Here is a 24,892-nt window from a genome sequence, read left to right on the forward strand (position 1 = left end):
CCCTAGCTAACGCTTTCCCTATTGAATCAGCAGCAGCAGCACTGTCCCTCCTCTCACTGAGAATGCAGATTCCGAATGAATCTAAAATGGATGCTGTCCAGGAGGTGGGAGGGTCTGGGAGGGAAGGTCTGCTGCTGATTGGCTGGAATGTGTCTGCTGACTGTGAGGTACAGGGTCAAAGTTTACTCAATGATGATGTATTGGGGGCGGACCGAACATCGCATATGTTCGCCCGCCGCGGCGAATGCGAACAAGCTATGTTCGCCGGGAACTATTCGCCGGCGAACTATTCGGGCCATCTCTAGTGGCGATACCTAATATGTATACTTTTTTTTATTTATTTAAGTTTTACTCAATAATATCATTTTTGAAACAAAAAAATAATGTTTTAGTGTCTCCATAGTATGAGAGCCATAGTTTTTTCAGTTTTTCGGCGATTATCTTAGGTATGGTCTCATTTTTTGCGGGATGAGATGACAGTTTGATTGGCACTATTTTGGGGTGCATATAACTTTTTGATCGCTTGCTATTACACTTTTTGTGATGTAAGATGACAAAAAATGACTTTTTACACTTTTTTTTTTTTACGGTGTCCACCTGAGGGGTTAGGTCATGTGATATTTTTATAGAGCCGGTCGATATGGACGCGGAGATACCTAATATGTATACTTTTTTTTTGTTTACTTAAGTTTTACACAATAACAGCTTTTTTAAAACCAAAAAAAAGGATGATGTTTTAGTGTCTCCATATTCTGAGCCATAGTTTTTTTTTATTTTTTGGGTGATTGCCTTAGGTGGGTTCTAATTTTTTGCAGGATGAGGTGACGGTTAGATTGGTACTATTTTGGTGGGCATACGCTTTTTTGATCGCTTACTGTTGTAATTTTTGAGATGTAAGGTGACAAAAAAATTGTTTATTTAGCACAGTTTTTATTTCTTATTTTTTTACGGTGTTCATCTGAGGCGTTAGGTCATGTGATATGTTTATAGAGTCGGTCGATATGGATGCGGCGATACCTAATATGTTTTTTACCAATTTTTTTTACTTTATTTGGGGAAAATTATGTTTTTGTTTATTTTTACTTGAAACGTAATTTTTTTGGGGGAAAACTTTATTTTTTCAACTTTTTTTTACTTAAATTTTTGTCCCACTTTGGGACTTCAACTTTTGGGGGTCTAATCCCTTTTACAATGCATTCCAATACTTCTGTATTGGAATGCATTGGATGTATGAGTAATACTGTGTGTATTACTCATACAGCTTCCGGCCTGTGAGGTCCAGGGGGCTGGTTCTCACAGGCTCGTCACCGGAAGGTAGCGCAGATGCCTAAGGAAGGCATCACGCTGCCTTCCATGCCATCGGGTCCCCCCTACAGCCGCATAGGGACCCGATGGCACCGCCGCCCGCCGGACAAGGTAAAACCGTAAACCGCAGGTCTGAATTGACCTGCGGTTTGCGGCGATCGCTGTGACGGGGGGGGGGGGGGGGGTCACGGGACGCCCCCTCGCATTTAGCCAAGGTGCCTGCTCAATGATTTGAGCAGGCACCGGGTTCCAATCACAGCCCGGTGATCGGAAATACACAGGAGTACCAGGACATAAGGGCCATGTGTCCGGAAGAGGTTAAATGGGTTTTTCAAGATTTTGATACCATTAGGGCTGAGCACAATGCCAAGCACAGTCACTATAAAATGTATGGCCTGTACTTTATAAGCTTCGAGAAGGCAGCTGCACACAGGGACAATGATACCTTCTCAAACAGCTGATCGGTGGGGATCCCGGGTGTCGGACCCCCACTGATCAGATACTGACGACCTATTCTGAGGACAGGTCATTAGTATCAAAATATCAGAAAACCCCCTTAATAATTCAGGCATTTTGGGACACAGCAATTCTTATGATTATTTTAAATTATTGCTTATTTTTATTTTAATTATGGTGAAGGGGGTGATTTGAATTGTTAACTTTTTAGAAATATTTTTAAGCCACCCTAGGTGACTTCAAGATGCATCATTATATTGCTTCTATAATACATTGAATTGAATTGCTAATGCAATTCTTTGCAGATTTGCTATTTTCGTATGTTAGGTGGCAGGGATTTTTTCAGAGAGCCCAGAGCTTTCAGAGTCAACCAACTGCTCACCCAATCGCCAGGTGGGGGAGCCACTCAGGAACCGGGAATGCAACTGTCCCTGGATTTCTACTCTTAGAAGCTGTGGCTACATTTGACCATGCCATCTCAGGGGTTAAAGAGCTGCGATCAGCATTTTCGCAGATGACAGACAATAGCTTACAGCAGGCACCTTACAGCTATGACACTCGCTATGTTCTGGCAGAAGTCGTCAAGGGGTTAATTCCCCTCATATCACAACTCAGCCAATAAAGTCTTCACCTCTAGTCTGAGCTTACATGGCTGCAGCAGTGATGTCCCGTTTACTCCATATGATCACAGCAGCCATTTAGTGGCCTCAGTGGTATGCAGCATGAAACCGAAGTTGAGGGCTGGTGTGGTGGTGCTGCTTGTTGCAAGGGATTTAAAATATATTTTATTATTTTAACACAAATCCTGGCTTTGGAAAAAGTTTTTATCTCAGGAATTTTTAAAGAATAAAAGTAGCATAGGGTAGCAATAAGTAACTGATCAAAGTAAAAATGGAAGATGAAGAAGGTTTTTTAGATTTCTTACCTTGAAAAGCTGTACACCAATGCAGGAAAACATGAACTGCAGGAGCGTTGTTACCAGGACAATATTTCCAATAGTTTTAATGGCTACAAATACACATTGCACTACATGCTGTTGAAAGGTAAAAGAAAATACAAAGTGTAAAAGCAATTAAAAAACGTAAAAGTATTAGGTTGGTGAAAAAGCTCAAAAAGGTATACCAGTACAAAAAAAGATATCCATTAGGAATTAAACTATTAAAAAAATAAACAAATTTATACTCCCCTTGTTAATGCCCCACTGCTACTACTTTGGATCCCCACTGTGCTTCACATCCTGTAAACATCTCCACACTGCAGGAAATGGCTGGGAATGCTGCTCAGTCAATCACTGGCTGTAGTGATGACCCAACTTAGCTGTGGCTGACTGAGTGGCATTGACAGGGATTTCCATGGAGGGGAATTTATTTTCTAACCATTTGATGGCCATGGAACATAATTTTTTGTACCAGAATACCCATTTAAGCTCTGACTACTGTATTTTGCCTACCTTCAGACCTTTAGCGCGGTTTATTGCTCGAAGAGGACGTAAAACTCTGAGTACCCTAAGAATCTTTACTACAGAGATAGCACTGGACCTTTAATAAAAAATAAATAAATGGTAAGTTTAATCACTTCCAGAGCAGGCGATTTACCCTCCCTCCTGACCAAACCTAATTTAAAAATATGACATGTTTCACTTTATTTGGTAATAAAACCTCATGTAAGTGGCAAATTTGAGCCGATACGTTTTAACTTTATTTATAAAACAAATCCTAAATCTTTAAAATTTTAATTTCTCTGCTTTTAAAATAGATAGTGATACCTCCCAAAAAATTTTGCATTGTCTACTTTATGTTGGCATCTTAGAGGACCTAAAATTTTATAAACAATTTTTAAAATTTTAAAGAAAAATTTCCAGACAATATTAAGTTCTGAATTGATTTTAAGTGGGCTTACATAGTAGAAACTACCCATAAATGACCTCATTTTAGAAACGACATCACTTAAGCTATCCAAAGCTAATTTTAGAAACTTTGTTAAACCTTTTGGTGTTCCAGATGCAAATTTTCATTTTTATTGAACAGATTTTCCATTTTAATCAATTTTTTCAAGCAAGGGTTGACCGCAAAACATACTTCAATATTTATTACCCTGATTCTGTGGTTTACAGAAACATCCCATATTTGCTCATTGGGCTGTTTTTTCTAGAATGGTTTTCAAGTGCCATGTCAGATTTGAAGAGATCCTGAGGTACCACTACAATGCAAATCCCCCAAAAGTACACTATTTTGGAAATTACAATCCTCATGGAATTTACTGAGGAGTAGAATGAGTGCTTTGACTCAACAGGCATGAGTCAAAGAATTTAGAAACACTTGGCTGTGTAAATAAAAAATTAAATTTTTTACAATAAAAGATCCAGATGTTTCATTTTCACAAGGGGTAACAGAAGAAAATGCACCCCAAATTTGTTACACATTTTTGCTTGAATATGCTAACAAGCCATATGTGGTCGTAAACTGCTGTTTGGGGACACAACAGCTATCAGAATGGAAGGAGCGGCATCTGGATTTCCTAACATGGAATTTGCTGAAATAGTTTTTAAGAGCTATAAAGCTCTGAGCTGTGTGAGGGCTCATTTTTTTTGCGGATCAAGTCATAGTTTTTATTGCCACCATTTTGGGGTATATTTGGGTTTTTTTTTATTTCATTTTTGGCAGGTGAGGTGGGCAAAAATTGCAATTCTCTACCATATATGATATGGTAGCATTATTCTGCAGGTTGATACAATAATGGCATGAACAGATATATTCTTATTTTCATGTTTTACTACTTTTGCACCATAAAATCACTTTTTATAAAAAATTAGTTGTATTTGGCGTCGCAATATATTGAGAGATAGTCTTAGGATTAGTGTTGATCGAGCACCAAAGTGCTCGGTGCTCTGGTGCTCGAGTAGAACACTTTGGGATGCTCGGGTGCTCTACAGAGCACCAGAGCACAATGGAAGTCAGTGGGAGAACCAGAGCTTTAAACCAGGCACCCCCTGCTCTGAAGAGGGGAGGGTGTCTGGTTCACAGGAAAAAGTTAGAAACTGATGGAAACACCACTGAAATGGTTCGGGAACAGCATGGAGGATGTCTGGATGCATCTTGGACTCCCAGGTCGCTGCTGGGAACGATGTTGTCCGAGTAGTACGCCACTTTTACAGACTGACAATAATACGCACAAAACCGAAGATAAAATCGATTTTAGAGGAAAAATTGTTAGGAAACATTCTTTCCTGTATATTTACTTGTATATAAAGTGCAAGTGCTGCCAAAAATTACAAGTAAGAGGCACTCCGATACAACCTTTATATCACATAAAGGAGGGCCTCATTCACATTGTGGTACAACTGTTCAGGTAGTGGGACTCCTACACTCATAAAGCCTATGCATTAAGTGAAAGGGCTGCCAAAAATCACAAGGAACTGGCACTCCAATACACCCTTTATCACACCTAAAGGAGGGCATCATACACATACCCTTGAAAAATTATGATTGTTGGCCTGCTGGTGACCCTCTAAAACATTAGGAGCGAGGGCAGCCTAATAAGCATGTTGATATGATGGAGGAGGAGTACAAAAAGAGGAAGATTGAACCATAGATCCTTTTTTGTGGTGGAAGCGGTGCATGGGAATACAGTGTATTCAATACACCATAAAAGCCACATTTAAAGTGCCTTTATGTTCAGCCGCTTTCCTCTGGTGGAGTAGAGAGGTCAGAGGCAATCCAGGCCTTGTTTATTTTGAGAAGAGTCAACCTGTCAGCATTTTCAGTTGACAGGAGGCAACCGTTTCTTGCTCCTCCTCCTCATCATCCAATTCACGCTGAGAAGACAAACTGTCTTCCCCCATTTCCACCTCTTCCATATGTAAAGCGTCCACCTTCATTGTGAGCAGCGAGTGTTTCAATAGTGTGATGGTTACGCTGATAATAGCTAATAGCATCGCCGCTAACCATCTTTGTTGATTCCTCAAAGTTGCGTGAAACCTCATAGAGGTCAGACATCCATGCTCACTCGTCGCTTGTGAAGAGCGGAAGCTGACTGGAAAGGTGACAACCATGTTGCAGCTGGTATTCCACTACTGCCCTCTGCTGCTTACAAAGCCTGGCCAACATGTGGAACGTGGGGTTCCAGCGCGTCCTCACGTCGCACAACAGTCGGTGAGATGGCAATTGCAATCGCTGCTGCAGCGTTGCCAGACCAGAGGCAGCTGTAGATGACTTTTGGAAATGGTCACACACACGGCGCACCTTTACCAGTAGCTCAGGCAAATTGGGGTAGGTTTTGAGAAACCGCTGAACCACTAAGCTGAACACGTGGGCTAGGCATGGAATGTGTGTGAACTTGCCGAGCTCCAAAGCCTCCACCAAGTTACGGCCATTATCAAACACAACCATGCCTGGTTGTAGGTTGAGTGGCGAGAGCCACAGCTTAGTCTGCTCCCTTATACCCTGCCACAGCGGTGTGCTGTTTGTCAATGAAGCAAATTAGTTTCAGCACAGCCTGTTGCCGCTTCCCCACTGCAGTGCTACACTGCTTCCAGCTACTTACTGATGGCTGACTGGTGCTGCAAGATGAGAATTCAGAGGTGGAAGTGGGGGAGGAGAAGGGGGGGTTGCAGCCACTAATGTAGCTGGAGGCGGAAATCCTGATGGAAGCAGGGCCCGCAATCCTTGGCGTCGGTAGCACCTGTGCCATCCCAGTGTATGACTCGCTCCTGGCCTCCACAACGTTCACTCAGAGTGCCATCAGGAAAATGTAGCGTCCCTGGCCACAAGCACTTGTCCATGTGTCAGTCATTAGGTGGACCTTCCCAATAACTGTGTTGGTCAGGGCACGTCTATTGTTACAGGACACATGCTGGTGTAAGGCGGGGACGGCACACCGGGAAAAATAGTGGCAGCTGGGGACTGGGGGCTGCAGAAAGCCTCAATGTCCACAAGCCTAAATGGCAACATTTCCAGGGCCAGCAATTTGGAAAGGTGTGCATTTAGTGCTATGGCCTGTGGGTGGGTGGCTGGGTATTTGCGCGTTTTTATTTAAAGGCCTTGGGAATGGGCATCTGTATGCTGCGCGGGGACACAGAAGTGGATCTGCTAGCTGATGGTGCTTGCGAACATCCAGGTGCAGGGCCGGAGGCATCTGGGCCTGCATCTTGGACAGGGGATTGGCCAGCATGTAACACAGGGCAAGAGGAGGCAGTGGTGTGACCCGCAGACACTGATTGTGGACACAGACGTTCGGCGCACCTATTAGGGTGCTTTGATGCCATGTGGCGGATCATGCTGGTGGTGGTGAGGGTGCTAGCGTTCACACCCCTGCTCATTTTTTTCCTCAAAAAAGCGCCAGACTGCGGAACACCTACCCCTTAGCAAGGGAGATTGCCACAAGGGGGTGCTCTGGGGAACAGTTGCGGGCCTGTTTGGTGTGGCCCGCCTTCTCCCTTTTGCCACCCCACTGCTTCTTCCAGCCTGTTGCGGTGCTGCGGATCTCTCCCCCTCTGTACTGCTGTTTTTGCTCGGCTTGCCACCTTCCCAGGTTGGGTCAGTGATTTCCTCTTCCACTTACTCACTCTGGTCATCCTCCTGACTTGTTGACCTAACAAGAACCTCACTTATTGACAACTGTGTCTCATCCTCATAATTAACCTCTTGAGACACTTAATGCTGTTGACTTATTGGCAACTGTGTCTCATCATCATCATCCACCTCGTGAAACACAAGGTTCCCCACCGTCATCTTCTTCTGACTGTGGATGCTCAAGAGTTTGGGAATCAGTGCACAAGATCTCCTCATGTCCCTCTTCAATCGGGCTTGACGAGAGGCCTAAATCAAGGGATGAAAAGAGCTCCTCGGAATATCCGAGTGTGGGATCACTTGTTTGCCAAGACTCTCCATGGTTGGAGGAAGGAGGATCGAGGATGAGGATTCTGTTGACCAGACTCTTGGCTACTGAGACTGGGACTTTGTGGGAAAACAGGGTGGTGCTTAACTGACTGGAAGCTTTATCTGCTGCAATCCAACCGACCACCTGGTCGCACTGGTGTGACTTCAAACTGGGACATGAAGCTAGGAATCATTGGAATGAGTGTGTTCTTGTGCTCTGGCAACAGGCACAGTTTCACTGCACCCAGGGCCACTGCCTCTGCATGCACCATCAGCAGCACGGCCACTTCCCCCTCCCTTACTGCTCGCCTTGAGCATATTAAATGGTATATATGCTTGCAAGTATGTCACACGTACAGTAGCGCAGGTTCTGTAATTGTATGTGCAAATAAATTACACTGAATGTCACAGTTATTTAGTATGCGCAAACGTTATACAGGATATCTAGTGCAGGTAATGTCGCTGTCACCAGCGGCTAAGAAAATATTACACTGAATGTCACAGATATTTAGGATGCGCAAATGTTATACAGGAAATGTAGCGCAGGTAATGTCGCTGTCAGCAGCGGCCAAACAAATATTCTGGATATCACAGATATTTAGAATGCACAAATGTAACACAACAGATGTAGCAGAGGTTGTGTCACTGACAGCAGCGGCCAAACAATTGCGCGCAATTTAGTGCAGGTTGTGCTAATAATATATATTTCAGCCAGATAAAACAATAGTCTTTAAAAGGACTTTTGGGTCTCTAACACCTTTCAACACTAAACCCTGCCTAAAAAAATAACTATTGCTGTCCCTACACTATCTGTCCCTTCTGCTGCAGCTCGCCCTGACTAAGACTGAGCCGAACCACGTGTCATCGGGTGTTATATAGCACCCGATGACGCGTTCCGGCCAGCCAATCACTGTAATTCCAGTAACCAACATGGCTACGGCATTACAGTGAGTGCCAGTACTTGCCTGCATGTTTATTGGCTGCGTATTAGCCAACAAACGTGCGGGGAGGAGACTCGAGCATTGGGCTTGAGCACACGTGGTGTTCGGCCGAACACCGCAATGTGCCAGGCATCGCCCAACACTAATTTGAATATCTTTCCCAGAAACTCAGAGGGTCATTGCCTGGCCCACAGTACTCCACATATTTACTATGCACACTAGGAGCACCACTAGAACAATGCATACAGGTGCATCTCAATAAATTAAAATATCATCAAAAAGTTCATTTATTTCAGTAATTCAATTCAAAAAGTGAAACTCATATATTATATAGATGTATTACACACAGAGTGATCTATTTCAAGCATTTCATTCTTTTAATGTTGATGATTATGAATACAGCTAATGAAAATCTAAAAGTCAGTATCTCAGAAAATTAGAATATTGTGAAAATGTTCAATATTGTAGACGCATGGTGTCACACTCTAACCAGGTAATCAACACTATACACCTGCAAAGGTTTCCTAAGCATGGCCAACCTACAGCTCTCCAGATGTTGTAAAACTACAACTCCCACCCTGCCCTGCTGTAAGCTACTAGCTGTAGGCAGTCTGGGCATGCTGTGAGTTTTAGTTTTGCAACAGCTGGAGAGCCTCAGATTGGCCATCCCTGCTTTAAATGATCCCTCAGTCTGGTTCAGTAGGCTACACAATCATGGGGAAGACTGATGAAAAAACACCCATTGACACCCCTGTTATTGCTAAAGAAGCAGGCTGTTCACAGAGTGCTGTATCCAAGCATAATAAAGACAAGTTGAGCGGAAGAAAATAGAGTGCACAAGTACCAGTGATAACCACAGCCATGAAAGGATTGTCAAGAAACACCAATCAAGAAGTTGGGGGAGATTCCAAGGTTTTGACTGCAGCTCGAGTCAGCACTTAAAGAGCAAACCACACATGAGCTACAACTGTCACATTCTTGTGTCAAGCCACTTATGAACCAGAGACAACGTCAGAAGCGTCTTAACTGGGCTATGTAGGGTTGGACTGTTGTTCAGTAGTGATGGACGAACATCGGTCCGGGACGGTTCGCGAACGCCCCATTCGCTTTAATGGCAGGCAAACCTGAAAAACCTTCAGCTCATATTTGCAGCCACCAAAATAATTAGTAGAAGTGTACAATAGTCCCACAACATGGACAGTGGACATACTAGAGGGGGATCAATGACAAAAATTCCAACCAAAAATATTTATCTTAATCAGGGGACATTTTTATGCGTCTTAAAAGGGAAATTCTATGAAATGTGCCCCTGTTGGAGCCTAGAAAATTTAAAATTTTAGGCCACGGGAGTACAGGCCTTAAAAATTAGGCATTCACATGACATAAAAGAAGTTCTGATTATGTGGCTAGAGGTACATTATGCGTCAATAGATAAAATAATTTACTGTAGGCCAGTACAAATACAGGTCAAATACATATGTTTAAAAGAACTAAAAATAAAAAATTGGATTAAAAACATGGCTAATGAAATCCCCCCTCTTGAAAAAAATAACTAATGATAATAGTTGAAATTCGATAACACGTGGTCGTCTATGGTGTTGAATTCCTCCGAGGCCGCAACAATTATTTATTCACCGTGCAGAAAAGACCAAGTAAGTATTTGGCTGGAGGTAGATTACCCGGTCATTGGATATCAATTTTACAGCAGGCAAGAACAAGTAAGAATGTGGCTGGAGGTAGATTACATGGTCATTGGATATCAATTTTACAGCAGGCCAATGTACTACAGGTCCCAAACATTATGCATTCACCGTACATAAAAAGAACAAGTAAGTATGAGGTCTATTAGACGGTCAATGGATATCAATTTTACTGAAAGCCAGTACAAATACAGGTCAAATACATATGTTTAGAAGAACTAAAAATATAAAATTGGATTAAAAACATGGGTAACAAAATCCCCCCTATTGAAAAAAACCCTAATGATAATAGTTGAAACACTTGGTCGTCACATCGAATTCCTCAGAGGCCCAAAACATTAGGCATTCAACGGACAGAGAAGGCCTTTTATGCCGCTTTATTTACCTAAGACAGGGACCATTATTTGTTCTGGGTGGTGGCGGATATTTGTTGGCTGTCATGAGGAAATTCAATTAAATGTGGTCGACTCGTCACATGTGTTGAATTCCTCTGAGATCCATGCCTCATTCATTTTTAGAAATGTGAGGTAGTGTCAGGTCTTACCTTCTTGCTGTTCTCCTTCGTTTGACATGTGCTGGCGGCCATCTTGGTTTCTGGGTTTCTTGTAGCCTTCCACCCTGCGGCTCCTCCTTCCCACTGGGAGGAGCTGATGCCTAGCTCATATATATATGGAGGTCTGTGGCTCAGTTCCTTGCTTGGTCCTCTTGTGTTCACATGCTTCTAAGACTGCTGCTGCTTCTGGTTCCTGATCCTGGCTTCGTCTGACTACCCTGCTGGTTCCTGATCCTGGCTTCGTCTGACTACCCTGCTGGTTCCTGATCCTGTCTTCGTCTGACTACCCTGCTGGTTCCTGGTCCTGGCTTCGTCTGACTATCCCTTCTGGTTCCCTGACCTCTGGCTTCGCAAAGACTCTGCTCGGTTTCACCATCCGTTTGGACTTTTGCTTTACAGCTTTATTTTCAATAAAGCCTTCTTATTTTTTCAACTTATCTCTTGTTGTACGTCTGGTTCATGGTTTCCGTGACATTAGGGACCAAGCCCATGAATTCTGACGGTACAGGGCCATCCTCGCTACCCACGCTGGTTGCCAGACTTGATCAGCAGATCACCTGTTGGTCGGTTCGCTGTGGCGTTTGCAAACCCTGCTTGAACGCACGGCTCATTTCGCTCCCGTTGCCGATGGGTCGGTTGTCGCTCCTGGGCTCGCTCCTACTGCCGCTTCCGGTTGTTGCGCCAGAGTTCTACCCATGACAACCTGTTGTTGCGCCTGCGGTGTTTCGGGTATGGACCGGTTCTGCCCCTCTTCCACAGCGCTTTGGGGGGAGAGCCAACTCAGTGTCCGAGGTTTCCTTAACCAGGTGGGCATTTATTTCGAGTTGCTGCCACATGCCTTTCCCACTGAGAGATCAAAGGTGGGCTTTCTGATCTCGCTGCTCTCTCGGACAAGGCCTTGGCCTGGCCAGCCCTTTATGGAGAACAACAAGCCGGTGGTTTGCCGAGTTTTCCGGTTTTGTTGCTTCTCTTCGGAAGGTAATTCCATGTGCCGGCTCGTGTCTGCCTCTGCTGCGAAGCTCCTTATGTCCATCAGACAGGGTTCACGATCCGTAGCTGAATACGCCATTGAGTTTCGTACCCTGGCAGCAGAGGTGGGCTGGAATAATGAGGCTCTGGTCGCTGCTTTCTCTCATGGTCTCTCGGATGCCTGAAGGATGAGGTTGCAGCTAAGGACCTACCCAGTTGAGCTCGAGTCTCTTATTTCTTTCCTGATTTTGATTGACACCAGACTCAGGGAGAGACCTTCCTTTAAGGAGAACCTGCGGAGGTCTTCTAACAGATTGGTGCCTACGTTTGCTGTCCCACCCGTGCCTCCCTCTCCTCCCACGCCTCCTGGGGATGACTTGTCTGGGGGTGAAACCATGCAGCTGGGGTTTGCTCGCCTGTCCGAGGGGGAGAGGGCACTCCGGAGACGCGAGGGCCGATGCATGTACTGTGGTCTCGGTGGGCATTTTCGGTTGGCATGTCCCGAACCGGTCCGGGAAAAACGCTCGTACTGAGATCCTGTCGGGGGGCAGATCTTGGGTGGAGTCTCCTCGTCCCCGGTTTCCCGTGTTGACAAACACTGATCACTGTTGTCCTCTCCTGGGTCGGGGGCTCGGAGACGACCCAGGCGTTGGTGGACTCTGGTGCTGGTGGTTTGTTCATTGATAGTGTGATCGCTGCCGCCAATTCCATTCCTCTGCAGGCTCGAGGTTCCCCACTGGCTCTTGAGGCGATAGACGGCAAGACCCCTTCTGCCGCACACGTGACTCATGAGACCCTTCCAGTGGGGATAGCCATTGGTGCCGTTCACAGAGAGTCGGTCTGCCTCCAGGTTATTTCGTCTCCACACTACTCGTGGTCTTGGGGTACCCCTGGCTCCAGAAGCATAATCCGACTTTCGATTGGAGATCGGTCGAGATCCTCTCGTGGTCACCGCAGTGTGGGGCTAGTTGCATCCATGGGTCTGTCAAGTTGCTGTGTACTTCTCGGACTCTCTGTTGCCTCCTGAATACGAGGATACCGGGATGTATTCGATAAGGTGCGCGCGGTTGCCCTACCTCCGCACCGCCCATACGATTGTGCATAGAGTTACAATCTGGTGCCGTTCCTCCTCGTGGCCAAAGTCTATCCACTGTCGGTAGCGGAGAATGAGGGCCATGGAGGAGTACGTGAGGGAGGCGCTTTCACGCGGACACATATCGCAAATCTTCGTCCCCGGCAGGGGCTGGATTTTTCTTTGTGAAAAAGAAGGGCGGTGAGTTGAGGCCTTGCATCGATTACAGGGGTCTCAATCGCATCACGATCAAGAACGCTTACCCGATACCTTGATTTCCGAGCTGTTCGATCGCCTTAAAGGGGGCCACGGGTCTTTACCAACTCGACCTGAGGGCGGCATATAACCTGGTAAGGATCAAGGCGGGCGATGAGTGGAAGACCGCGTTTAACACCAGGACCGGTCATTACGAATCCTTGGTTATGCCCTTTGGGTTGTGCAATGCGCCCGCAGTCTTTCAGGAATTCATCAACGATGTTTTCCGTGACCTGTTGCAGCAGTGTGTGGTAGTCTATTTGGATGACATCTTGGTATATTCTGAATCCATGGAGGCCCACATTCTGGATGTCAGACGAGTGTTGCAACGGTTACGAGAGAACAAGCTGTTCGGTAAGCTTGAGAAATGCGAATTTCACCGATCCCAGGTAACCTTCTTAGGTTACATCATTTCCGCTGAGGGGTTCTCCATGGATCCTGAGAAGGTTTCGGCTGTCTTACAGTGGCCCCAGCCCAGTGGTCTTCGTTCCCTGCAGCGCTTTTTGGGCTTCGCCAATTATTATCGGAAGTTCATCAGGGACTTTTCCATGCTGGCCAAGCCTCTCACGGATCTGACCAGGAAGGGCAGTAATTCCCAGGTCTGGCCGCTCGAGGCCATCCGAGCTTTTGAGGCCCTAAAGTCCGCCTTTGTGTCGCTCCGATACTGTCGCATCCCAACCCTGGGTTGCCCTTTGTCCTCGAGGTGGACGCGTCTGAGACGGGAGTAGGCGCCCTTTCTGTCTCAGCGTAGAACACCAGAGGGTCCTCTGCTTCCTTGTGGGTTTTACTCCCGGAAACTGTCTTCCGCGGAGGTGCAACTATCAGATGGTGACCAGGGAGTTTATTGGCCATCGTGCAGTGCCCTTAAAGAATGGAGGCACTTGCTCGGGGTTCGGTGGTTCCGGTTCTCATCCTGACGGACCACAAGAATCTGACCTACCTTCTGAGGCCAAGAGATTGACACCACGTCAGGCCAGATGGGCTTCGGTTCTTGTCACGTTTTAATTACGTGGTCTCCTACCTACCCGGTTCCAAGAACATCAGGGCGGATGCCTTATCACGGCAGTACTCCGAGCTGTCCAGGGAGGAGTCCGATTCCGACTTCGGTCATACCTCCCGAATCAGATCCTGGCCGCCATTCGCACCAGCCTGACCTCTCCCCTGGGTGAGCAGATTTTGGCGGCTCATTTGGTGCTCCCTCTGGGAGACCCAACGGCAGATGTTTTGTGCCTGAGGAGTTGCGCACTCGAGTTGTTGCGAACCTACCATAACTCCAAGACCGCGGGGCATCCTGGAAAGATTCAGCTGTCCTGGGCTGTTTCACGTCTGTTCTGGTGGCCTTCCCTACGTTCCGACATCGCCGCATATGTAGCGGCATGCTCCGTTTGTGCCCAGAGTAAGTCCCCTCGGCACCTTCCGTTGGGCCTTCTGCAACGATAGCCACCGGGGAGCGCCCATGTCACACCTGGGGATGGATTTCATTGTGGACCTCCCTGCATCCCGAGGCCATACGGTCATTCTCATGATTGTGGATCGGTTTTCCAAATGTGCCACTGTGTTGCCTCTCAAGAAGTTACCCTCTGCAACAAGAGTTGGCCACGATTTTTTGCCAGGAGGCCTTCCGGTTGCCGGTTTGCCCAAGGAGATTGTGTCGGATCGGGGGAGTCAGTTGTGTCCAGGTTCTGGCGCGCCTTTTGCTCCCATTTGGGGATTCATCTCTCCTTCTCCTCGGCCAACCACCCTCAGGTCCAATGGGGCCCGCAGAACGATCCAATCAGGCCTTGGAGCAATCCTTCGTTGCTATGTCTCCGATCACCAAGACAATTGGGTTGACCTCCTGCCTTGGGCTGAGTTTGCCAGGAACAACGGCGGGTGAACTCTTCCTCTGGGACGTCTCCCTTCATGGCCAATTATGGGTTCCAACCTGCCGTGTTACCGGAGGTATTCTCTCCCCAGGATATTCCGGCTGTGGAGGATCACCTTTCCGTCCTACGTGCTTCTTGGGTACAGATCCAGAAGTCCCTGGAGGTCTCTGCGCAGCGCCAGAGACTCCAGGCTGATCGCAGACGAGCGCCTGCTCCTTCCTACCAGGTCGGAGACCGTGTAAGGTTGACCACTCGCAACCTCAACCTTCGAGTGCCCACTCCCAAGCTGGCGCCTCGCTTTGTTGGTCCCTTCCGAGTGCTTCGCAGGGTAAACCCGGTAGCCTATGCCCTTGCGCTTCCTCCTGGCATGCGGATCTCCACGTGTTTCATGTCTCCTGTTGAAAGCCATTGGTGTGTAATCGTTTCACTTCCTCGATTCCTCGGCCTCGTCCGGTCCAAGTGGGCAATCGTGAGGAATATGAGGTCAGCAATATCCTGGACTCACGCCTGGTCCGCGGTCGGTTGCAGTTTTTGGTCCATTGGCGTGGTAATGGTCCAGAGGAGCGTTCCTGGGTTCCCTCCGATGTTTTGGGGGGGTTGTCCATGCTCCTGCCTTGCTCCGAGCCTTCCACGCACGCTTCCCTCAGAAACCATTTTGTGCTCCGCGGAGGAGGGCCCTTGTGGGGGGGAGGTACTGTCATGGTCTTACCTTCTTGCTGTTCTCCTTCGTTTGACATGTGCTGGCGGCCATCTTGGTTTCTGGGTTTCTTGTAGCCTTCCACCCTGCGGCTCCTCCTTCCCACTGGGAGGAGCTGGATGCCTAGCTCATATATATAGGAGGTCTGTGGCTTCAGTTCCTTGCTTGGTCCTCTTGTGTTCACATGCTTCTAAGACTGCTGCTGCTTCTGGTTCCTGATCCTGGCTTCGTCTGACTACCCTGCTGGTTCCTGATCCTGGCTTCGTCTGACTACCCTGCTGGTTCCTGATCCTGGCTTCGTCTGACTACCCTGCTGGTTCCTGATCCTGGCTTCGTCTGACTACCCTTCTGGTTCCTGACCTCTGGCTTCGCAAAGACTCTGCTCGGTTTCACCATCCGTTTGGACTTTTGCTTTACAGCTTTATTTTCAATAAAGCCTTCTTATTTTTTCACTTATCTCTTGTTGTACGTCTGGTTCATGGTTCCGTGACAGGTAGTCCACACTGTTGTGAGCTAGGCGAGTGCGCTTATCGGTCACAATCCACCCTGCTGCGCTGTACGTGCTTTCGGACAGGACACTGGATGAGGGGCAAGCTAAAAGTTCCATGGCAAGTTGTGCCAGCTCTGGCCACTGGTCAAGCCTGCACACCCAGTAGTCCAGGGGTTCCTCGCTTCTCATAGCGTCCACATCGGCTGTTAACCCGATGTAGTCGGACACCTGTTGGTGTAGGCATTTCCTGAGGCTGGAACCGGAGGGCGGCTGTCGATGGGTTGGCTGCAAGAATGATCTCATATTCGAAGTGACCAACACATCTTCAAACCGCCCTCTTCTAGCATGCGCGGTAAGATTGGTACCCGCAACTGTTTCTCTGTAAGTGGAAATTCCTCTGCCAGCACCCGCAAAAGCAGAATGCAGCATTTCTTGAAGCAAGGCCTGGAAGTGCTGCATTCTGACAGCCCTCTGTGATGCTGGTAACATGTCCTCCATTTGTGATTGTACAGGGGGTCTAAGTATGTTGCCACCCAGTACTGGTCCTTGCCCTTTATGCTTTTTATATGGGGGTCCCTCTTCAAACACTGGAGCATGAAGGCCCCTATTTGCACTAAACTGGAAGCGGTGGAGTGGCCTAGCTCCTGCTCATCGTCCAGGATAATGTCATCCTCGGTCTCCTCCCCCCAGCCACAGACGACACCAGGCATCCCAGAAAAGTTTAAAGCATGCTCTTCTTGCTCCTCCTCTGCCCAGGCACCATCCTACTCTGACTCCTCTTCAGACTCCTGTTGACTTGTCTCAGATGGAGTAGCCCCCCCTGGGAATTCATCCAGCATCCTCATCTTCCTGCTCCTGCAACTCGACGGCTTGATCAATGACACGATGCAATGCACGCTCCAGAAAGAAGGCGTAAGGTACTATGTCACTGATGGCGCCCTGGCTGCAACTGACCAGTTTGGTGATCTCATCAAATGGCCGCAGAAGTCTGCATGCATCGTGCATAAGCAGCCACTAGCACAGTGAAAAACAAGCAAGCTCCCCAGAACCTGTCCTGCCGCAGAGTTCGTACAGGTAGTCGTTAACTGCACGTTTCTGGTGGAGCAGCCTATCAAGCATATACAAGGTGGAGTTCCAGCGCATCAGGAAGTCACAAACCAGACATCTGAGGGGCAGGTGGTGTCGCCGCTGAACATCAGCAAGGCAAGCCATGGCCGTGTAAGATCTTCTAAAATGGCCAGAGATTTTCCTGGCCTGCTGCAAGACGTCCGGGACCCCGGGGTATTTGGCAACAAATCTCTGCATGACTAAGTTCAGGACGTGTGCCATGCACGGCACGTGTGTCATTTTGCCCTGTTTCAGCGTGCTCAGTAGATTGGCACCGTTGTCGCACACCACTTTACCAAACTGTCAAATTGAGCGGGGTTAGCCACTGATCGGCCTGTGACCGCAAAGCTGAAAGGAGTCCAGTGTGGCTCTTAGCTTCCAGGCACAACAGCCACAGCACAGCATGGCAACGTCTCACCTCGCAAATCAAATAGGTTCTGGGGAGCTTGGGGGGGGGGGGGCAGCGGAAGAGGCGGTAGCAGTGGAAAAGGAGGAGTCAGCCGAGGAGGAGACGGAGGATGGAGTAGGAAGAGGAGAAGAAGAGGCAGGCCTGCATGCAATTTGTGGCGGTAACACCAAATCCAAATCCACACGAGTGCCACAGGTTGCATGCTTGATGGCCGTCAGAAGGTTCTCCCAGTGGGCAGTAAAAGTTATGTACCTTCCCTGCCCGTGTTTGCTAGACCACGTGTCTGTGGTCAGATGTATTTTTGCACCGACACTGTGTGCCAGAGATACATTCACCTTCTGGGAGAAATATTTCCTTCTGGGGATCTTCCATTGCAGTGTGCCAATGGCCACAAATTTTCTAAAGGCCTCCGAGTCCACCAGTTTTCTCTCTTGTGGGCACCCACGTGACGTCCATCGACACGTCATCATTGTCACCTTCACCACCCTTGACATTAGAGATCTTGGAGTAGGCAGCAACAGCGGGTACCACCCTCCTTGGGCTGGTCTGGGTACTGTCGTCAGACTGCTGGGTGGCGATGGTTGATACCTCCTCTTCCTGATCCAATGCCAAGAATGGATGTGCATTGGAAAGGTCTTGTAATGGATGGGGAAATAATTCCTCTGACTCGAGCGGAGGGAATATGGTGGTGGTGGTGGTGTCTTTGGGGGTGCACAGAGCAGAGAGTAAAGAGGGTGCAGATAGAGAGGATGAAGAGGGTGCAGAAGCGGAAGGTCTGGTGCGTCCTTTCATGCAATCGCACGCACCTTCTGCAATTTCCCACTTAGGCTCCGGCCTGGTGCACCTGCCCGACCCCTACCACCCCTGCGAAATGGCCTGCCTCTTCTTCTGCCTGTCATTTTCAAAATTACCCTGTGACAAAAGTCCCTATAGAAGAGCAGTATTTGTGGAAGAAGGTATATCACACTACTGCCTCAATCATTTTTTTGGGGGGGCAACTGGTATATCATAGCAGTTGAAATTATTTGTTCCAATAGCGTTTGACACTCTGTTTAGCTGAGGTAATGCAGCAAAACTGCAAACAAATGCTATACTACCTAAATGCACTATATAGAAAGTATATTATTGGTATATAACACCCCTGCTTCAATCAGTTTTTATGGGGGGCAACTGGTATATCACAACCAAATGGGAATGGTTGGCGATATTAACTTCCTGTTTGTGGCACATTAGTATATGTGAGGGGGGGAAACTTTTCAAGATGGGTGGTGACCATGGCGGCCATTTTGAAGTCGGCCATTTTGAATCCAACTTTGTTTTTTTCAATAGGAAGAGGGTCATGTTACACATCAAACTGATTGGGAATTTCACAAGGAAAACAATGGTGTGCTTGGTTTTAACGTAACTTTATTCTTTCATCAGTTATTTACAAGTTTCTGACCACTTATAAAATGTGTTCAATGTGCTGCCCATTGTGTTGGATTGTCAATGCAACCCACTTTTCCCACTCGTCACACACTGAAACTACGGATACTGGAAGTCTGTGCTAGCATTTCTCCTGCGGTGTTGCTATCAGTGTGTGAAGAGCGGGAGAAGAGGGTTGCATTGACAATCCAACACAATGGGCAGCACATTGAACACATTTTATAAGTGGTCAGAAACTTGTAAATAACTCATGAAAGAATAAAGTTACGTTAAAACCAAGCACACCATTGTTTTCCTTGAGAAAATTCCTAATAAGTTTGTGTCACATGACCCTCTTCCTATTGAATAAACAAAAGTTGGATTCAAAATGGCCGACTTCAAAATGGCCGCCATGGTTACCATCCATCTTGAAAAGTTTCCCCCCTCACATATACTAATGTGCCATGAACAGGAAGTTAATATCACCAACCATTCCCATTTTATTAAGGTGTATCCATATAAATGGCCCACCCTGTATATAATTGGTATATCACACCCCTGCTTCAATCAGATTTTTTGGGGGGCAACTGGTATATCACACCAGTAGAAATTATTTGTTCCAATAGCGTTTGTCACTCTGTGTAGCTGCGGTAACACAGCAAAACCGCAAACAAAGCTGCAGACTACCTAAATGCACTATATAGAAAGTGTATATAATTGGTAAATAACACCCCTGCTTCAATCAGTTTTTTTGGGGGGGTAAGTGGTATATCACACCAGTAGAAATATTTGTTCCAATAGCGTTTGTCACTCTGGTGTAGCTGGATGTAACGCAGCAAAACCGCAAACAAAATGCTGCACTACCAAATGCACTATATAGAAAGTATATTATTTGTATATAACACCCCTGCTTCAATTAGTTTTTTTGGGGGGCAACTGGTATATCACACCAGTTGAAATTATTTGTTCCAATAGCGTTTCACACTGTGTGTAGCTGAGGTAACACAGCAAAACTGCAAACAAATGCTGCACTATGCAAATTCACTATTTAGAAAGTATATAATTAGTATATCCCACCCCTGCTTCAATCAGTTTTTTGGGGGGGCAACTGGTATATCACACCAGTAGAAATTATTTGTTCCAATAGCGTTTGTCACTCTGTGTAGCTGCTGTAACGCAGCAAAACCGCAAACAAATGCTGCACTACCTAAATGCACTATATAGAAAGTATATTATTGGTATATAACACCCCTGCTTCAATCATTTTTTATTTTTTTTTGGGGGGGGGCAACTGGTTTATCACACCAGTAGAAATGATTTGCTCCAATAGCGTTTGTCACTCTGTGTAGCTGAGGTAACGCAGCAAAACCGCAAGCAAATGCTGCACTACCCAAATGCACTATATAGAAAGTATATAATTGGTAGATCACACCCCTGCTTCAATCATTTTTTTTTTGGGGGGCAACTGGTATATCACACCAGTTGAAATTATTTATTCCAATAGCGTTTGTCACTCTGTGTAGCTGAGGTAACGCAGCAAAACTGCAAACAAATGCTGCACTACCTAAATGCAATATATAGAAAGTATAGTGTTGGTATATAACACCCCTGCTTCAATCTGTTTTTTGGGGGGGCAACTGGTATATCACACCAGTAGAAATTATTTGTTCCAATAGCGTTTGGCACTCTGTGTAGCTGCAGTATCGTTGCAGAACCGCACACAACTGCTGCACAATACAAATGCACTATAATATACTTTCTATGTTAGAAAGTATATTATAAGTATATTACACCCTCAGTAAGTCACACCTATCGATAGCACACATATACCAGTCCTTAAAAGGATTTTTGTGGCCCTACTGTATTAACGAGCGTTTGGTGTCCCTAACAGTTTGTCCCTGCTCCACAAAGCAACCTATCCCTACTCTGGCAAAAGACTGAATGTAAAATGGTGGCCAGATCAGGTTTATTTATAAGGTAGTGGGTATGTCCATGTGCTGAAACGTCTCATTTGGCTGTCCTGTACCACCTGATCGATGTGTCATGGGTCAAAGTTATTCGCAATGTAAAAGAATATGGCGCCGGCAGACATCGCCATATGTTCGCCAGTTCGGCGAACCGCGAACAAGCAAAATTTGCCACGAAATGACCGCCGGACGAACTGCGAGGCCATCTCTATTGCTCAGTAGTCCAAAGTCCTGTTTCAGAATGGATGAAAGTAAATTTAGAATTTTATTTGGAAATCAAGATCCCACAGTCAGCAGAAAGATTGGAGAGGCACACAATCCACTTGAGGTCCAGTTTGAAGTTTCCACAGTCAGTGCTGGTTTGGGGAGCCAATGCAACTGCTGGTGTTGGTCCACCGTGTTATATCAATTCCAAACTCAGTGCAGCCGTCTACCAGGAAATTGTAGAGTACTTCATGCTTTTATAGTCATGCCGATTAAATTTTCCAGCAGGACTTGGCACCTGCCCACACTGCCAAAAGTAGCAATACCTGGTGTAATAACCATGGTATCACTGTGCTTGATTGGCCAGCAAATTCGCCTAACCTAAACCCCCAATGGGAATCTATGGGGTATTGTCAAGAGGAAGATGAGAGACACCAGACCGAACAATGCAGATGAGCTGAAGGCCGCTATCAATGCAACCTCGACTTCCATAACACCTCAGTAGTGCCACAGGCTGATCGCCTCCATGCCATACCGCATTGATACAGTAATTCATGCAAAAGGAGCCCCAACCAAGTAATGAGTGCATTTACTGTGCATACTTTTCAGTGGACCAACATTTCTGTATTAAAAAGTCATTTTTAAATTGGTCTTTTATCATCTAATTGTTTGAGATACTAACTTTTCGGTTTTCATTAACTGTAAGCCATAATCATTAACATTAAAAGAAATAGACGCTTAAAATGTATCACTCTGTATGTAATTAATCTATATAATATATGAGCTTCACTTTTTGAAATTAATTACTGAAATAAATTAAGGTCTCAATGATATTGTAATTTATTGAGACGCACCTGTACATATTACCAAGAAACCCAGCTGCGATCTCTGAACAGACGTTCTAAAACATCCATTCAAAGATAAGTCCCCAATGGGAACCATTGACTATAATGGACGTGAAAATAGAGCATGCATCCGTGCTAAAAACACCGACCCACGGACCCTGCTAAAACACTGAATGGGTTTGCTGTCTGTGATGAGACTTTATTTATTAGGGCGGCTCTCAGGGCATCAGCCCACCAGGAAATTTCCCTGTAGTGTCTGTGGGCAGCCCGCCCTCAGTAATGTAAAGCTTAAACAAATTGATTTCAAATCTTGTAATGTAGGAAGTATTTAGCTTTATGTTTAAGAGAAAAACTGTGTGTACTAGTGATTTCTGTTAACCAGGAACTGGTTAACAGAAATCACTAGTACACACAGTTTTTCTCTTAAACATAAAGCTAAATACTTCCTACATTACAAGATTTGAAATCAATATGTTTAAGCTTTACTCCATTCATATTACTATGGGTGGGCTGCCCATAGACACTACAGGGAAATTTCCTGGTGGGCTGATGAACTGAGAGCCGCCCTAATAAATTAAGTCTCATCACAGACAGCACACGTCCCCATTCAGTGTTTTAGCAGGGTCCGTGGGTCGGTGTTTTTACCACGGATGCATGCTCTATTTTGTCCATGTTCATGGATCCATCACGTCCATTATAGTCTATGGTTCTGTGAAAACCACAGATGCAACACGGATGCCATCCGTGTAGCATCCGTGTTTCATGGATCATTAAAAAGAGATGCACCACAGACAGCAAAAAACAGGCACACGGACCCAACACGGATCCTTTACGGACAGCTTCACGGATGCATCACTGACCACTTGCTCACGGATTTGAGCACGGACACGGGCGTGGGAATGAGGATTAAATGTTAAGTTTAACCACTTCGAGAGCAGGCGATTTACCCTCCCTCCTGACCAAACCTAATTTAAAATAGGACATGTGTCACTTTATCTGGTAATAACTTTGTAACGCTTTTATTTATCTCAGCCATTCTGAGACTGTTTTCTCATGACACCTCATGTAAGTGGCAATTTGAACCGATACGTTTTACCTTTATTTTTAAAACAAATCCTACATTTTTTAAATTTTTATTTCCCAGCTTTTAAAATAGATAGTGATACCTCCCAAAATTATTAATTAACATTGTCTACTTCATGGTGGCATCATTTTTTATGTCATTTTATTTTTTTTAGGCTCTTCCATACATTCTTCAGTTCTGAATTGATTTTAAGTGGGCTTAAACAATACAAACTACTAATAAATGACCCCATTTTAGAAACAACATCCCACAAATTATCCAAAGCCGATTTTAGAAACTTTGTTAAACCTTTTAGTCCTCCTCATGGTCACCAGCTGTATATATAATAATCTGAGAATCTAGCTAGGAGCATCAGGTACTTATGCAAATTGTTGGTATTTTATTTTTATTTTACCTTTTTAATATTAAAAACATGCATGAATAAGCTTGATGTTATGCAATATGACTGCTCCAGAAGACCTGTGTTAAATTGTTGTTATCACTGAAAGCTGGAAATCCTACAGACATGCCATAAATCTGCTTTCTGGCAAAGTCTTTTAACTGGTACAAACAATGCAAACAGTAAGAATAGCAAAATGCACATACTTTATAGAATGACTGTGATTTCAAAGGGTTTTCAAATTTGATGTAAATAACGGTTGCAAAGTTTGGTGATTATATGAAATAGTCACTGTTTAAAATTGTACAGGAAAACAGCCTAGCTAGTAGATAGATGTGGTTATAGGGAATTCTGCAATCAGGGAAATGGACAGAATAATTTTGTTGCCAAGATTGCAGCAACCAAACTGTTAGCATGAAGCAGAGGGAGTGGATAAATAACTTGTAAGTGATGATGAAGCTGTTGTGTTCCATGCGGGAACCAGTGACAACATACATGGTAGTCGGAGGACCATGAAAATCATGTTATTCCTTAAGCACAAAATCTGATTAATGGGCTCTGGCAGCTAGGACCCCACCAATCATGAGAAATGAGGTGCTGTGCACCTGTATGCATCTACAGCAGTACAATAGAGAATAAATAGAGAAGAGCAGATCCTTGACCTGCCGCACCATTCATTTAATTGATACTGGCGGATAAGATGCTGTTGTTGTGATCGGTGAGAGTCCCTGCAGTCAGAACCCCGCTGATCAGATGCTTATACTCTAACCTGTGAATAAAAGATAAGCTGAAGAAGGGAGGGACTACCAAGGTTTTATCTCCTTGAATACTGTCTCTGTCATGCACAACACAGACAGGTATCTGCTGTGCTGGGGAGAGAATTCTAGCAGGGATAGCAGATTATTAAATCACATAAGAGGAGGGTGGACAAGGCAATACAGTAACGTGGTAGAAGGGTTAGAGAGGGTAGAACTAATGAGAGGATTAGGGTACTAAAAAAAGGTAATTGTGTTACTAACAAACATTTAAAAAAATGTCCCCACAGAATTTCAAGATAATCACATTCTGGAAACTCAATGTGAAAAATTGGACAACGAGGTTGTACAGTAAAATATATATTACAGCCAATATTTATGCAATCAATATGAATGGAACCGTAGGGCAATTTGCCTTCAAGTAAAATGGCGGTTTCAGTTTGGTTCTGCAGAGCGCATGCGTCACACCGTATGACATACATGATGACGTTCGTCTGGACATGCGCTTTGAAGAGATTGAGACGCTCTATGAACGCGATGGTCTATGTGGGCACCATGG

The 24,892-nt window shown here is 45.7% G+C and overlaps 1 protein-coding gene across 1 annotated transcript in view; it reads right to left on the bottom strand.

The window, feature by feature from the left end:
* CACNA1S (calcium voltage-gated channel subunit alpha1 S) overlaps positions 1–24,892 on the bottom strand; it is a 1,092,054-nt gene that overhangs the window by 548,584 nt on the left and 518,578 nt on the right. Inside the window, 2 exon segments of the mRNA XM_040424151.1 lie at positions 2,687–2,794; positions 3,212–3,299. Coding sequence (XP_040280085.1) covers positions 2,687–2,794; positions 3,212–3,299 — 196 coding nt within the window.

The sequence above is a fragment of the Bufo bufo genome, chromosome 3 (assembly GCF_905171765.1).
Source record: "Bufo bufo chromosome 3, aBufBuf1.1, whole genome shotgun sequence".
NCBI classification, from domain to species: Eukaryota; Metazoa; Chordata; class Amphibia; order Anura; family Bufonidae; genus Bufo; species Bufo bufo.